At 43.0% G+C, this 16,817-nt stretch overlaps 1 protein-coding gene across 1 annotated transcript in view; it reads left to right on the forward strand.

The window, feature by feature from the left end:
- MALT1 (MALT1 paracaspase) overlaps positions 1–5,651 on the forward strand; it is a gene marked incomplete at its 5' end in the record, with an annotated part of 29,896 nt that extends 24,245 nt beyond the window's left edge. Inside the window, 4 exons of the mRNA XM_010168534.1 lie at positions 1,739–1,888; positions 3,201–3,358; positions 4,262–4,387; positions 5,187–5,651. Coding sequence (XP_010166836.1) covers positions 1,739–1,888; positions 3,201–3,358; positions 4,262–4,387; positions 5,187–5,651 — 899 coding nt within the window. The remainder of the gene's footprint in view (positions 1–1,738; positions 1,889–3,200; positions 3,359–4,261; positions 4,388–5,186) is intronic.
- Between the last annotated feature and the right edge of the window lie 11,166 nt (positions 5,652–16,817).

Here is a 16,817-nt window from a genome sequence, read left to right on the forward strand (position 1 = left end):
GACTCTTACTGCTTCCTCGGTGCTGCCAGGTTAATGTCACATGCTGTAGGTGGCCCAGTGAGTGACCTATTACTTATCTCATTCATGAACTCAGAGTGGAGAGAAAGATTGATTTATCAGGCAACGTGACAACCATTGTTGTCAGTATTACCAGATATTGGGTGTTAGTGAGTATGCTGGTGCACTGATGACACTTGAAAATGTTCCAGAGGAGTGTCACATTAAAAGTGTTCCATGTAAACACCCTTCATTATTTCATTTTTTGTGAACTCGAACAAAAATTTTCCAGGATCTTTTAAATTCACTTTGCAAGTCATAGGTTTTGACTTCCTGCATGCAGTAGAACTATCTGAAAATGTTACCTGTAAGTAACTGAACTAAATATAGAGAGACCCTAATTAATTGGAATAAGTTTGAATTGCACACTGGTTAAAGTTGGAAAGGACCTCTGGGGACTGTCACAAAGCAGAGTGAAATAGAGGCAATTGCTCGGGACCTTGTCCATGTGTTTTGGGTTTTGAATGTCTCCAAGGGTGGAAGCTCCACAATCTCCCTGCACAACCTGTGCCAGTGTTTGATCGCCCTTAGAGTAAAAAGTTGTTTGTTATGGTTAAGTGGCATTTTCTCTTTTTTGGTTTGCATCTGCTTCCTCTTGTACTGTCACTGGTCTTGACTGAGAAGAGTCTGTCTCTGTCTATTTTACTTTCCCTTGTCAAGTATTTATACATATTGATGATGGGTTCCCTGAGCCACCTTCTCTCCAGTCTAAACAGTCTCAACATCTCCTGATATGAAAGATGCTCCAGTTCCCTCATGCTTCTCTCATATGAGAAGTGTTCCAGGCCCCTCATCTCTGGGACCCTTTACTGCACTCTCTCCAGTACATATGTGTCATTCTTGTACTGGTGAGCCCAGCACTGGAGCCAGCACTCCAGACTGTGGCCTCACCAGTGCTGACCAGAGAGGAGGGATCACCCTTTGGCTTGCCCTTCTGGTTGGCTGCCCTTGCCACAAGAATGCATTGCTGGCTCATGGTCAGCTTGGTGTTCACCAGGTCCCCAAGGTCCTTCTCTGCAGAGCTGCTTTCCAGCGAGTCAGTCCCCTTTCTGTCCTGGTGCCTGGGGTTATTCCTGCCCAGGTGCAGGACTCAGCATTTCCTACTGTTGAACTTCATGACGTTCCTCTCTGACCAATTCTACAGCCTGTCCAGGTCCCTCTGAATGGCAGCACAACCCTCTGGGGTATCAGCCACTCCTCTCAGTTTTTAATCATCTGCAAACTTGCTGAGAGTGCGCTCTGTTCTGTGATCCAGGTCATTAGTGATGATGTTAAACAAACAGTATTGGCCCCTTTATTGACCCCTAAAATCCTCCAGTTGCCTCCAGTTCTCTAGAAATCCCCTCCGATGGTATTATTTTAATTCTTGCAATTAGTCACTTTAATTAGGACACTACTGAATCGGAGCGGTGATATTGCTTGAACTGGTTTTGAAAAACATGTGAGCATGTTGACTAGGACACATGGAAAACCCGAAGGATTATCTGCAGGCATCTGACGTGCTGCTTTAGCCTCCAGTGAATGAACAGCTGCGCAAGGAATGCTTCTGAAACTACAGGTTGTTATGGACAGGCTGACACTGGCGTAACCATGGCAACCAGACATCACAGTGATGAACTTAATTTAGTGAGATTTTCAGCAGCATTGATTTTGAGAGAAATTATGTCCATCTTATTCTTAGATATGGGCAAGTGTCACCTTACCAAAGGCAAGCAAGCTCTGGAGATCCGCAGCAGTTTGTCCGAGAAAAGGGCACTGACTGATCCCATTCAACAAACCGCGTCTTCTGCAGAGTCTCTGGCACGGAACCTACAGTGGGCCAAAGCTCATGGTATGGTACAGTCTGCTTTTAGATGATCCTACTGGCACAGTGGGAAAAATAAGGGGATGTACTCTTTAACAACTCTAGTCTGTGGGCTGTGATATTGAATAGAAATGGAAGAAATTCAGGTTCATATCTGAATTTTCATTAGTGTGTTCAGATCTTGGAAGTTTTTGTGTTGGGGTTTGCCTCTACATGAGATCGTAATGAACAAGGTGACATGCAGAATTCATCCTGAGTAAGTATATTTCAGACCACTCAAACACTGTAGGGGAGACTTATATGATGTCTGTCTCCTGGGATAATCTCCCAGTAGAGTGATTGTGACCGCAAAGGACACCTTTAAGGTATCGTTAATCATTCTGAAGTCATCACCTGAACTTGCCAGGTGAACTGTACGGTAGAAGTGCATGATGAGAAGTTTTCAGTGTATACAACTAAGAAAACTAAAATAAGGGTGAGATCAGTTCAAGGCTTTCCTTCTTTTAAGAAGAGTAGTGGGGTTTAAGACCTTTTTATCTTCTTCACCTAAATATGTTGGAGTATGTTTTAAAATTTCTTTGACTGGGCAGAATGTCAGGGGTGGTATTTCTAAGACACCTAGTCATGTAGGCAGACTCTTTCACACATGTAGATATTTATTTGTGGAATCAAGCCCTTAATTCTTGTTTGGTAAATGACTGAAATCCACAGCAAAAATTACAAAGGTGTAATGTTATCTTATGGTTTATTTGTTTTAAGCCATGCATGGAAGAGAATGTGTTTGGCATTTAGGAAGAGAATAACCTTTATATTTGTTTAAAGGTATGTCTGTGATAATGTTAAATAATCCCACTTTCAGTGGGAGTAAAAAATCAGTACAAAGCAGACACAAGATGATGTCATTGACCCTTCAGCACTTTCAGATATATTCCTATGGATTAAGAAAGATCCAAAATACAAAGAAGAAAAATGCTGGGGGCTGGGCTTCATGAATGTGTGCATAGGCTGTGAAAGGAAAAAAAATAACCTGAAACTTGTTCTGCTGTCAAATTCAAAGGTTCTTATAGTGCTATAGATTGGAAAGAAAGCTGTGAAGCAGAAGTTGTCAGCTCTCTCTGGCAGCGTCCGACAGGTGCCACGTGGCACTAGCAAGCAGCGTGGCTGCCTGGTTGGCTTCTGTCCTGGTTTGCTTCAGCGTAAATATGTAAGTGATAGGTTAGAGGGAGGGCAGGAGGAAGAGCTCTACACCTTTTTAAATTTTCAAATTTAAAAACAAAATTAAGAAAATAGAAAATACATATGCCAAGTAACAATGTAATGATGAATTATTTATTTGCAGAGCTTCCAGAAAGTATGTATCTTGAATTCAAATGTGGTGTTCAGATTCAGTTGGGATTTGCAGCCGAGTTTTCCAATGTCATGATAATCTACACACGAATAGTGAAGAAGCCACCTGAAATAGAAGTTTGCAGAGCCTACGTTACAGACTTCGCACTCGTAAGTGCTTCCTCTTGGTGTCTCAGTGATCCCCCTCCACTGATGTTGAAAACTGTCTGGTCTGTCCATGTCAAACTGCATCTTTTGTAACAGAATGGATCTAAACTCTTGAAATCAGGTGCTTACATGTGTGTGTCTGTAGAAACACATTTACTTTTTTTTTTAAAAAAAAAGATATTTTAATATATATAAAAATACATTAAAATTAATCTGGAGTCATATTTTCAAAGTCTTCTTTGGTTTTCATTGTCTAATATCATGTATTTGTTATATTTAATTAAAGAAGTGAAATGCCAGTAGCTCCTACATGAGCTGAGGACACATCTGCCTTGCAGGACAAGGTTTCTTAGGCTTTAGTTTTACAGTTCTTTGCACCTGGGTGATCCCGTCCAGTTTCATTGATTTTTACTCAACTGATCACAGTAAAGCAAAGGATATGAGTGAAACAGAAAGCTCCTTGGGGCAAAAAACCCCTTCTTTTCTGATGTCTGTGAAAGAGGATATGGGGCAGAAAACCTTTTAAATAGAACACCAGGACACTTCTGATGCTTTATGAATAAAATATTTGAGTTAATGTGCATAACAAATGCATATATTTAGACCACAGAATTAGGGTTGTAGCACTGTACTTCATAGCAGAAGTTAGGTAAAAAGAGCAACCCTGAAGCAAGCACAGCAAGTTTGACAGGAACCACTGGCAAAAGAGGGCACCCTACTCCAATGTAACCCCTTCTGCCTGACTGACAGTGCTTTCAGCAGCTTTTGAACATAATCCAATATTGGTGTTTTCTTTCCTTTTCAGAAGAAGAAAATGCTGACTTTTTATAAAGAAATACTGCTAACTATTTTATGATCTACAAATTCTGTACCTTCAATTAAGTTCTCATTTTTTCCTTGCAATAGGACCTGGATGTGGATCCTAAAGAGGCCAATAAAGGAACTCCTGAGGAAACTGGAAGCTATTTAGTGTCAAAGGACCTTCCCAAACACTGCCTCTACACCAGGCTAAGTTCACTGCAAAAACTAAGGGTTAATATATATTATTCCTCACAAGTTTGTTCAGATAATTTAGATTAATCATGCTGCTTTGCAGTTCTGTAGAGATAGCTGTGTATTGTCTGCGTAATAAGTAACATGTTCTTTGGAGGGGAAAAAATGGCTAATAGCACAATTTAGTGACTTTAGTTTCTTAGCTGAAAAATAGAAGCCAGGAAGTCGATGCATATGCAATCCTGACACCATTGTGTAAGGCACTTTATTTTCTAGGCCCATACTGAACTGTGACAGGATGATTATTGCTGTGAAGATCACCTGTTGCACACTGTGGGGATGTTCCTATGCTCTGTAGTCCAAGAAGCATGTGGCCTGAAGCAGATCTGCATCTGACAAAGTTGTTAGTAGGAGATGAAAATGTTACATATCATCTCCTTCCATTGCAGCCTGTGCTCCGGGCAATGCTGTCTTTGAAAGGTTCTCACTTCAATATCCTGTGGCACTGTTAAGTTTATCTCTGTATCTCTGTGTCATGAATATCTGTGCTGGACACACCTGGTGGCTCTTATTCAGTGCTTTTGGCAGCTGGTGTAATTAAAGTGCTTCTAGAAATAAAGACTATCAAGTGAGCAAGTATTAACCAAGAGAGGTCCTCAGTAAACAAGTCTTGTCTAATACATGTCTTTAGCTCCTAAAAAAGCTAATCTCCTTCTCCAGTAGACTGTTCCTCTTTAAGTGTTTCCTATATTGTTTATTTTGGGAGGAAGTGTAACTGTTTGGTTTTTTTTTTCTTTTTCCTTTTTTGCCCCCTCCTCCTCTCTTTCCTCTTGTGCAGGAACACTTGATCTTCACTGTTTGCTTGCACTATGAGTATCCAGGAATAGAAGATACAATGGATGAAAGAAAGGAAGTTAATGTTGGGAAGCCCCTGATTGCTAAATTAGGCCTTCATCATGGATTCAAAAATAGTAACTGTCTCCAGACCTGTTGCATGGCTAATAATCCTTTTCATAATCAAATAGAATCAAGTCCAGTGGCAACTAAGTACTACATCCCTAGTCACTGCCAACCAAATTCCTCTCCAGGCCTTTACCATCCAAACCGTGTTTCCTCAAACAGCACCAGACAACCAGAGCCATGCTCTTGCAATGGGACTGCAAAGATACTAGCTTCTAGACATGAAGTACGGAATTACTCACCCCCCGTGGAAGAGAGTAATGTACCAGTAGAGACCACTGATGATACTGTTGAACTGGAATTCCTTCTCTCTGACAACCTCAGATTCTCTAAACAGCAGTAGCTGTGATGTGTTCAGAACAAACCACAGTATCATCCTTGAACAGAGGAGAGGACCTCCCACACTCCTTATCCACCTCCGGGAGTGTGGGGGCTTCAGGACAAAGGCACTGGAGAGTCTAGAGGTGGTACTGGGAATGAGGTTGTGATGAAAATTTTTCAGATCCAGAGAGACGAAACTGGACTCTTAGATTTAGGAATGAAAAAGACATGGGTTTTATTTTTTTTCTCTCCTACCATTTGACATCTGATACAGGGAAAAACCTGAACTCCTCAGAGTTTCCTATTGCATTCTCTGGCAGTCAAGCAGCTAACCAACAGAGGCAGTCGTGCATTTCTGGGAGGAAGCTGCCTGTCTCTGCTAGGGGATGAATGTATAAAAGCCTGGCTGTGGTGTCAAAGTTCCTGTTGAGATAGTAAAGCCTTGGCTCTTCCCAGCTGCTTGTCCAGTACCAACTGGAGCTATTAGGTTTACTGTAAATGTATGTTTCATAAATCTCATGTTTTCAGAGAGGAATTGCTCATCCTATTCACAAACAAGATAAACATGTAGCTGTCAGAGGGAAAAATGCTGACAGAATTAAGCAGGAAAATGAATTTCCATGTCCTCTATGATTTAATATGATTTTAAAAATCCATTAGCCCCAAAATGATAAATATACCTGTCTCCCTTTCATCTTTTGGTTTCAGTTGTTCAATTTTCAGGGATTTCTTTTTACATACTGCATTAAAATAAGGTTTGATGTGTTTATAGATGTTGTATCAGCCTCCTATTGAGAATGTAAGATTAGACATAGTGCAAATGAACTGAGCAAAGAGGGAGCTTTTTTACAGAAGGGAAGATACACACTTCAGACTTTCACTGATCTGATTCCCCTGGCAAGGTGGTCTTTTCATGTTCTGCAAGAACACTAAATGCAAATGTGAGGGAAGAGTGCCTGTTTGTAGCAAGCCAAGTGTTGTATAGTTAGTCAAGCAGTAAGGCGTGATGAAGGCTAAAAATTAATGGGCAAGATGAGTGACAACTTTGGGGTTCTCCAGGCTGAAGTACAGAGATAGTGTTCCTGGACACCAGTCCTTGCTTTTTGGGGGTGATTTTAAACAAACAAAAAACCTCAACTCAGTTGTTTTCCAGGCCAATGAATTTGTATTCATTCAAATAAAAATGTTAACAGTCGACCGTAAACTGTGAAAATCTAAAATAAAGATTCCAGCACACACAGACTTATAAAAGATAAAGCAATTTTAAATGGAGTGTGCCGAAGATGAGGGACACTTGCTTTGTGTCACGGCCTGACGGTTTGTATGTAACCCCATGTGTGTGTATTTGCTCTGGAGTGCACAGGTGAGTCATCTCTCCACAGACTAGATGCTCAGGGTAAGCTCGTCTTCTAGGTCCTGGGCCTCTGAACCCCAGAATCTCACTCCTGGAGGGGGAGGCACAGGCTCCTTCAAAAGACAGTTGATCCTCTACTGAAAAGCAAATAAGCTGCTTTCATACGGTGCTTTATTGCTTCGTTGACCAAAGGGAACAGATAGACCTACCATGGGCTCGCTGCCAGACCTTTTAGATGCTGCAAAATTTGTTGATCTGTGTTTGAGAAAGGCCAGTTCTGCTTGGCAAACCGCTCTGCATATTCAGGTTGAACAGTTTGGTCAAAAAAGTCATACCTGTTTTTTTAATGTTTGGTTTTGTTTCGAAATATTGAAGAATCTGTCATTTTCCTGTCTGTATCTGGGGACAACTGTGAGAACGCTGATGTTTTATTAGGTCTTAAGAGGTCTTTATGTTTTGAAAGCCTGAAAATACTGGGATGTGAGGTAATTAAAATTCAGGGGAATTTTCAGATATGAGTAGTAGCCTTTCCTGCCCAGTTAATATTGCCAAGCAGTATTGCTTTAATTAAGATCCCCATCATGAAATATTTTTTTACTTTAGAAAAATTATTGTGGTACTTTTTATTAAAGTAGGTAGCAAAAAATAGAACAACTGAATCTCACTGACGTGGTGGACAAACCAGTTTAAGTCTTCAGTTGAGATCCACCCTGTAGTGGGATCCAGCAGTCTTACATGTTGACTGGACAGTGAGGGAGGTGCTGTACATGGTCAAAACAAGTTTCAGGTGGGAACATCAATGCATTATTAACTACATCTGTTGATCTTCAAATTCATGTGCTGAAAGGTGGATAAATGCACGTGGTTACTTCAAAATGACAGCCATGCTCAAAGTAACGTGCCTGTGAGTTTCAGTTTCTGACTCTCCTTTGGAGGGTATTAAATAGTGAAATATTTATTGATGAATGAGATGTACCTGTGCATTAATTATCCTCTGAGTTATTAATCAAAATGTATAGCTTGAGACATGGTCTAGTACTGTAATATTTAGCTGATACTTTGTCACACTTTTCTGATTTGTATAAAAGCTTATTCTGTTTCTTACAGTGTAATAAACTGTTGTCCACAAAACAATATATCTGTGCATATGCAGTTGCTACATTCTTCTACTCCTCCCAGTTTAAAACCGCCCAAACTGTATTAAAACAATGCATGTAATAATATAGTTTCCTTAAGAAAAAAGAAGGGGAGCTCTGGATCATGACCTTCAGCTCAAGTTAAACACATCTGCACCCTGAGCCCGTTCAGGTTTCTCAGACTATGCACTTGGGAGGTTTGGGAGGAGTTTGTTTATTTATTTATTTATTTATTTAAGTTTGTATGCCTTCTGGCTTCTGATATCCCAGCTGCACTGGTGGCTAAACCTGAATGATCCTTCACAAAGGAATCCAAGTGAGTTTCAGTAATACTTGGACAGTTTCCTTGATAAATGAGGATAGAGAAAGAATCCAATTATTAAACCTCAGAAGTTGTCCAGAGATAGGCAGGGGAGCTCACTGACTGGATTTTCTTGTCCATTTGCAGGCGCACTCCGCACTCCTCGGCAGGGGAAGGGCTTGGAGGAGCAGCAGGGCCCATGTGTGAGTACCTGTCTCCTGTCACAATTTAAAGCTACCTGGTGCACTGCAGCAGGTCAGCGCCCCAGGGGTCTCCCATTACCGGAGAGCTCTAACAGACCTTGATTAGTTCTCCAGTTTAGTACGAGGTCTGATGGCACACAGCTCTGTCAGCCTAGGTAGGAACTGATCAACCTTGGAGGATCTACACCAGAGACGCTTGAACTGTAACTTTATTTGATCATGGTAATGAAAACATCACAGGACTGTAGAGATTGTGCAGATCACCTGACAGAACTCCCACCTGTGGCAGCAGGGTCTGTGGAGGAAAACTTTATGGTTCTGAGCCCTAGTTAAGAAGGGAATGGTGATGGAAAGGCACATTCTTACTGTATTGCAGCCTTTAGGAACTGCTTTAGCTGTTTTAATCATTGATGTTAAGAGTGAAATATTCTGGTTCAAGCTGCAAAAGGCACCTATTTCCTTTGGCCCATATCCAGTAAAGCACTTCAAAAGTTCAGCCTGCATAAATTAAGGCAACATTTAAATCCCAGTGAAATTGGTGGTAGATTAAATAAGGGAGCTTTCCAAGTTTTCTTTGCCCAGGATGAGGCATTGTTATTTCTCTCAAAATGCAGCTATTTGAACAGTGCCATCTTTTGACTTGCTCGAGCCATTTCCTCCTGCAGTCCGATCAAAGCCCTGTTCCTACTGGATTGGAGAAAGATCTTCCACAGAAATGGTACAAGTGAATTTACCTTCTATCTCCACATAAAGCTCCACAAGCTGCCTCCTCAGTAAAACAGCCTTTTATCTGGAGAGTCCCTAAACTCTCTCTTTGGCTGCAGAGACCGTCTGCACTGTATCACCCTTCACCAAGAGACCACAAGGCTGGTTTTGCTGTCTCCAGTTGTTGCTTTTGTTCCTGCATCAACTACTTTTCCTCATTCTGGCAGCTTATTAATAACTCTCCCAGCTCTCGTGTACATTAAGCTTCAGAGCTGTGTTCACCTTGGCATATGTTCCTGACTACCCCAAGTATAGTGCGTTTCAATATCACTCCTTCCTTGTGCTCAGTTTTAATTGAGACAGAGTAAGATCTGCTTGGTTTTTGGAGTGTGGCATTTTGAGATCCAGGGTGTTTGCTCTGCATTGGAGATAGGTTTAAGGTATCAGGTGTGGAAGGAGGGGTTGAAAGTTTAGGGGGGGGGGGGGGGTGTTAGGTTTTTTTTATTTAAAGTTTGATCATCCTTTTAGTTTAGTAATTGCAGTGGTACAGGAATGGAGTGAGAACACCTCCATGTTATGGAAATTAAGCAGTTATTTAGTTTCTAAAGTACCACTGCTGCATTTTAGTCATACCAGGCTTATTTTAAGAGCTAGTAAGAAAATGTGCTGTCTCCCATCGTTGTTGCCACGCAGAGTGAGCGGGAGCCCAGAATCCATGTGGGTGTGTGTTACCACAGCGACTGGAACTGCAGCGGATGCAGGAGGAAGTGACTAGGGCTTCCCCACCCGTGCTTTAGACAATAATTTCAGCCATTTGCTAGCACCCTGCTTTCATTTTTCAAAGTCAATTGAAATTAGTATGAAAAGTCTTTAACCTGTCACGCAAGTGACATCACTACACAGAGCCACGCACGATCCAACAGCTCTCAGAGACATTTCCTGGGCTCTCACATGACTTAGCATGGTGGTTGGGATTTATTTCACCTCTCTAGAGGCAAGGCAGCTCTACCTCCTGATGTCCTGCGAGAGGATGCGTGTCAGGCACACGCAGGTTACGCTCTGGAGGCAGCCACCTCTCTCCCCTGGTTACCATCAGGCAGCCCAGAGACACCTCTCTACCCTATACAGAGCTGAAACTGCTGAGTGAGTCCCCTCTGTACGTGCTGGTTTTCAGTGCTGTAGGTATTTAAAGTGGTCCCTGGCTGATTCTCTGTTCACATCCTGTCTCCCTCATGCCTGGCAGCTTTTCTCCTTCCTTTTCCCTTGTGTTGGATGCCAGCAGTACCCATGATACCTGCCTCAGAGGACCAGCTGGGGACTGGTCCAGAAATTTGTGAGAACTGCTTTGAGATTGTCAGAATGTACCAAATTTGATTATTTTTTGCCTGTAAGAAGCATTACAGTCTTTCAAGGAAGTACAGAGTTGCTATAAACTATTGATTTGCTGATTCTCAGAGTTTTGTAGGTTTTGCTTTATGCCTGTCTTAGTGATACGCAGAAAACTGCTGCAGACTCTCTTTCAATGTTGCAGCTGCAAAGAGAACATTTTATTTGAAACACCCATTAGATTATCAGCTTTGCTTTTAGTGGAAATAATGGGTTCATTTTAATCAGAAAATAGCTGTGCTTCGTGCCAAGGCAGTTATGTGTCCTAGCAGGCAGAGAAGTGCAGCTGCTTGCACTCTACAGTGTAATCACAGGAATGATTTGCTGGTTAAAGGTGGAGTGGGTTTTGCAGTGGGTAAATCAGAGGTAGGACTCGAGGTAGGACTCTTATTACTCATTAGCAGGGAGTGGGAGACTCCCTGCTAATTGCTGTCGTACTGTCTGCACTGGCACAGTCCTGGTTCTAACACGGCATCCCCTTGTGTTCAAACAACTTTCCTCTGATGGGGATCTGTGGGAGCAAACCACTTGCTAGCTGCGTGCAGTATGTTTTGTTTGGCTTTCCTTTTTTGAGGAGCGGGGTCAGATGAGACAACTGTGAGCCCAAGTGAAGTAGTTGATAAATGTCAGTGAAACCCATATTAAACTATTTTGTACTGGATGAGGCATAGAAAAGTGAAAGGAAACTCTTTCTGTGGCCCTTCGGAAACAACGGCAGCTCCCATTTGGCATAAAACCAGCGATGAGCTCAGACCTGTGCCCGCTGCCACCCCTGACCGCTCCGTTACGGCCTCTCCTCTGGAAGCTGCTCAAACCTTGGGCTGAGATCTGTGCGTCACAGCCAGCTCCCCGTGCCCTCCTGGACTTTTCCTCGGGCAGCCTTCAGGGTGGTGGAGATACAGGTACTTAATACTTTCCTGCTATAAATGCTGTCATGTTATAAAGGACTTTGGAGGCACAAAAATTGCAAGTGCTAGAACTTGCCTGCTTGCTGGGAACTAGCTTTTGTCAAGCACAGCAGGAGAAAAGTGCCTGCAGAATTGCATGATTAACAGAGAAACCCAAGGGAAATAAATAATCAAGTGCACAGAGCTAATTAAGTCATGTACATTTTTACCTGATGAGCCAAAGCTGTAGATTAAATCTCCTAGTACCACCTAAAGCCATAAATTCTAAGGATGCTGTTAATAAGTTTAATTGAAAAAATAGGGAAATATTTTTGCATTATAATTTTAGTTACTACGTACCATGTTTGTTTAAAAATATGAAGTTTATGTGCACCTATAGATATGATTTCCATTGTTTTAAATGGGCCTTAACACAGCGCAATATTTTCTTTTAATGAAAGCATGGAAGATGCAATATGAGTTGTAGAGTATTAGAAGTGTATTGCAAACAACCACAGAGCTCTTGCTCTCCTTTCCATCATGGTCTTCCTGTGTAGAGGAAGCACTTCACTGAAGTAGGTATCTTCACTGAACTTTGGATCGTGGGTGGATGGAAGAGGTCGCAGCTCATCTGCACCTTTTTCTTTGGCATCCTCTCTCAGCTGTAGTGCTGCTTTACGTAATGATCATAAATAATCAGATGTCCATTGCTTTTGATTTGGGCACATTCAGCTCAGGTCTTCAGCACTAGATAATCTACAATAAATTGAACTCTGAAATTTGTGTGGATCTATAAGTTTCCCATCATTAGTGGTCGGTCCTCCAAACTTGTCCTCTAGCTTTGAACTGATGTTTTTCTGATTAATTTCTTGGGGTTTTGCCTTCCATTCAACTTTACAACTGTTTGTGAGGTTATTCTTGTCTGGGATGCAAAAAGATATTTCTAGAGTGCAATCTACTTAGCATGCAACAGCTTTTATTTCAGTTCTCATGTGAGAAAGTTACTACTATTAAAATACTCCCTGAAGCAATACCAATAAATGGGTGAGAGTCAGACTGTATTACTGAGGTTCAGACTGGTCACTTTGCTGGTTGTGAAGTTATTTATGATGAAGACAAGAGCTGGTAAAAAAAACCCAAAACATTTACCAAGAAGCTTTTTTATCAAAAAGACATTTCTGCCTACAGCTATGTTCTGCCAAAACCCATAATTGCTTCTGATGAAAAATTGTCATGAATATCTTCAGCCCAAAAGTAAATTTGTGGAAAGGGAGAGAATAGTTCAGGGTGAACAAAAAGTCTGATTCCAGTTCTCTGAGAAGACCTGCTTGCAAGGGGGAAGCTCGTGCAGCAAGGGCCTGAGGAGCCCCACACTGCGGTTGTACTGGCCAGTGAGTTCATGTGCTGGATTTAGCCCAGCGCCCCATGGAAGGGACTTCAGTGGGCGTTTGACTTCTTTACTGCCCTGTCAAGTAACGATACTGTGTTCTGAGTGTCCCTCTCTGTGTGGAGATGTGAAGTAAAAAGAAGCTTTTGTTCCCATTGTAACAAAACCTTGGGAAGTGCAGCGCTTCCAGGAGAAAGCTCTGGGTACTCTGGTCTCCAGCCCTGCTCTCTTCCACCGCTTGCACGGCAGAGGGCAGGACACGGAGGCTTTGTGGAGAGCTGCTCACTCTGCATTGCCACTTGTGGACTGACTGTTAATCCCAACGACCTGTTCCACAGCACAGCTCCACCAGCAGCGTGCCAGCGGGCAGGCTGAAAGAAAAGAGCATGGAAAAGCACCTGCCCCGACTCCCTGAGACCTGGGGGTCAGAGACCCTGGGGGGTCGCACCCTGTTGGGTCTCTGTTGCTCAGGGCAGTTAATGCCACTGCAGACACAGTAATTCACCTGAACGTCTTTCCTTTTGCCCCATACATTTATCTTAAATAAGCTTTTAAAAAGACTTATTTTATACGGTGTCTGAATGTACACGTGCTGGGACACCTTTACACCTCGTGGTCTCCCCTCATCTTGTTTTGTAGAACAAATAATTGTAACTGCTCATCTCTGCTACTGGCAATCAAATAGTCATTTCTTTATAAACTGATGACCAAAACCTCCTCCTTTTTTTTTTTTAATTTGGGAAGACTGTATACAGTTTCCATAACTGGAAAAGCTCTGTCTGGTATCAAGCAACAAACATTTCCCTTTCTTAACAAAATATACTAGAAAAGAAGGATAAAAACCAGGTTTCTTTATCTAAAGGTTCCCAAGAGAATTAACTGCCCTTTCTCAACTAATTGTATTTAAAGTTATTGTCCTTTTAGACTCATTAGTTACAATATTTTCTTATTGCTCTTGTATCAGTGCTAGTCAATAGTTATAATAAAGTTAAAATATAATAATAGCTGTCTTGAGAATGATATTAGTAATATTTTTACATATGCAAGTGCTACTGAGTCATCAGTGACAGCAGTTTTTCAAATTAGCAGATGGTGTCCCTAGAAGAAAACATGTTTTGATGCCTTATCCCTCAATTTGTTCCCAGGCTGAACAAAGGTAACTAGGTGGTAGCATCTGTTGATGTAATATTTCCCGTTAAACTCCATCTGCCTGCCAGATCTGAAGATGTTCAAGCTATGGTCTATATAAGGTACCAAAGGTATCACTAGAATTTTGCTGTATCACAAAGTGGAGTTGGTTTTAATTACATAAAACAGACATTTTGGACAGCTCTAAGAAGTAGTAATAAAAAATGTTGTGAGTAGAGAGATGATGCTCAGCAGTGGACTTTGCTACCTGGATGATTATTATTTGCGTGCATACGGTGCAAAATGTAAATTTTTGCCTTATCTGAAGCCAAGGCATTTCTTGCATGTTGGGCTCATGTAATTGTTTGTGTTGTTCCCGCAGAAAGGAGGTGGAGAAAGGCTTTCAGAACAGGTCAGTCCAATTCTCTGCCTGCAGAGATTGTATTGTGGTGTTTGCGCCTGGCTTGTAGGTACGACAGACTAAGCGGGGTTTGGGTCAGGTTTTGCTGTTTACTGTTCTGGTGTTCTCACAAGTCCATAACTCACTCATTGAGTATTTTTTGCTCATCTTTAATGGGCAAAATGATAAAAATAAAGCTGTAGGGTTATTTTCTCATCAAAAATTATAAGGGGCTCCAAACTGGGTCCTGCTGCCAGCCCCAGCTCTGCCTGCCAGGGCCAGACATGGGTGAGGACACTGCCCATTCTGGGGTCCCCCACGTGTCCCCCCTGGCTCAGACCCCAGCTGTGGCCAGCCCCGACCCTGCTGCACCCTGAGAGCTAGCTCTAAAACCTGATGATTTGTTTTAAGCCCTGTTTTAACTGGGAGGGTCAACACTGCGTGCCTAACAAACAGTTGAACCTCAGGGTGTGAACTCGACAGACTGTCTCATACTGCACGTTTTCACAACAAACTGAAACTTGTATTCAACTATTTAATTTTCAGGATGATTTGAACATGGGATATTTTGCTTTTAGACTGTTGTTGGCATAATATCTGAGCTTTGAGATTCTTATGTGTACTTCTTCATTAGTGAAAAGGTGGCTTGAAACAACCCAGAAAAAAAAACAGGTTGTTTTTTTTTCATTTCCCGCCAAGTTACACAGATTCTCCAAGCTCTAACAGTAGTAACAGCAGTGCCCTTCCCCTTGTCTGCTTCTGGTCCTGGCCTTACTGTGTTCTCCTTTGGAATCCATCAGCCTTTAGCCAAAGTGCCTGTGAATGAAACTAGCCCAGTTCATGCTGGAGCCTTTGAGGGAGAGAGGTGTGGTACCAGTAATAGTAATAAAGAAGTTCACATCGCTTCTCATAGAAGCGATTTTTTCTACAAACAAACCCTGACGTTTCCTGTTGTCCCGAGGTGGATGTGGACACAGATGGGTACCTGCAAGCAGGCAAAGGAGTTGTATGGCTCTTAACTCTGCTTTGAATGTGCTAGTAGGATCGTGTCTAACCGAGCCTGGTGTTTGTCCTTCCAGGGACAATCGCAGCCGCCCCCTTTTGAAAGTGGAGCTGACTGAATTGCACAGACTTGGCCAGCGTGAGCAGTTGGGTTCGGGGCTGGCAGGGGGCCCTGGCCCCTTCCCCTCACTAGTGCAGTTTGTGGCATGTGCGTCCAACTGTTGTTCCTGTTCCTGATGTAGAAACATGACGGGTGGGGTCATTGGTGGGACAGGGTAGCTGCCACAGGGTAGCTCAGAAGGAATAAGCGATACTTTTTGTCATGAAGGAAGCCCACAGTAATATTTTTAGTGGTTAGTTATTTAACTCAGTCCTAGAGGAGGCTTTTTAGGAGGGAGGCTCCCATGTGCGTGTCTATTGAACACATTGTGCCTGTTGAGGCTAGGGACAGCTCTGTCAAGACTCGTTAATAGAAACTCTGGTTCTGGTGTTCCCCCAGGTGTGTACACACACATTCCCCCAGACACAGACACATACAAGGTAACAGGAGGGTGACAGCCTCCCCTGCTTGCCCCCAGTCACATCAGCCACCTCGGGACACACTGGCAGGGGAAGGAGGCAGCACAGCGAGCTCCAGGGTGGAAGGAAGCTGCGGACGCTGAGCCCATGGTGTCGGCAGGGACTGGTGAGGGAGCAGCGGCTGTGTGGGAGTGTAATTTCTGAGGTGGAGGTTTCTGAGAGGTGAAAGGACAAAGAGGCGAGATACCCCAGGTCTGGACTGGTGGATTAACCCTGCAGACAATGTGTGTGGGTGCTGGAGGAGCTGATGCCCACGAGGTGTTTGTAATCTCCCCGAGCAGCCTGCCATTAAACACAATCTAATCGGGGCCGCAGCAGCTGCAGTCACAGCCAGGTATTGTCACCAGTGACAGCAGTGGGTGACTTAAAAACACGTAGATTGTGTGGGGAGGTCAGCAGGCCAGAGCAGCTGGGGGTGGGGATGTGCTGCCGCCCCACCTCGCATCCCACAGTGAATACTCGGTCACCTGGGGACCCTTTCCAGTGAGATAACTACCCAATATCTGCTTCTTTTATAGGAAACAAACCAAAAGAGCCCTCACCACCTGCCCTGCTGTACCAAAGAGGGGAGAGCCACCAGAGACTGCTCATCTGCCTCAAAGGTGGCTTATGAAACTGCAAGCACAGGCAGCCACTGAACACTGAAACCCTTGGGGCTGGGTCCCTGCTGGGGCTGGATGCTCCCCTGGCTCATCCCATCCCTCTTCTGAAGCCCCTGAT

This window comes from Antrostomus carolinensis, unplaced genomic scaffold, assembly GCF_000700745.2.
Source record: "Antrostomus carolinensis isolate BGI_N321 unplaced genomic scaffold, ASM70074v2 scaffold18965, whole genome shotgun sequence".
NCBI classification, from domain to species: domain Eukaryota; kingdom Metazoa; phylum Chordata; class Aves; order Caprimulgiformes; family Caprimulgidae; genus Antrostomus; species Antrostomus carolinensis.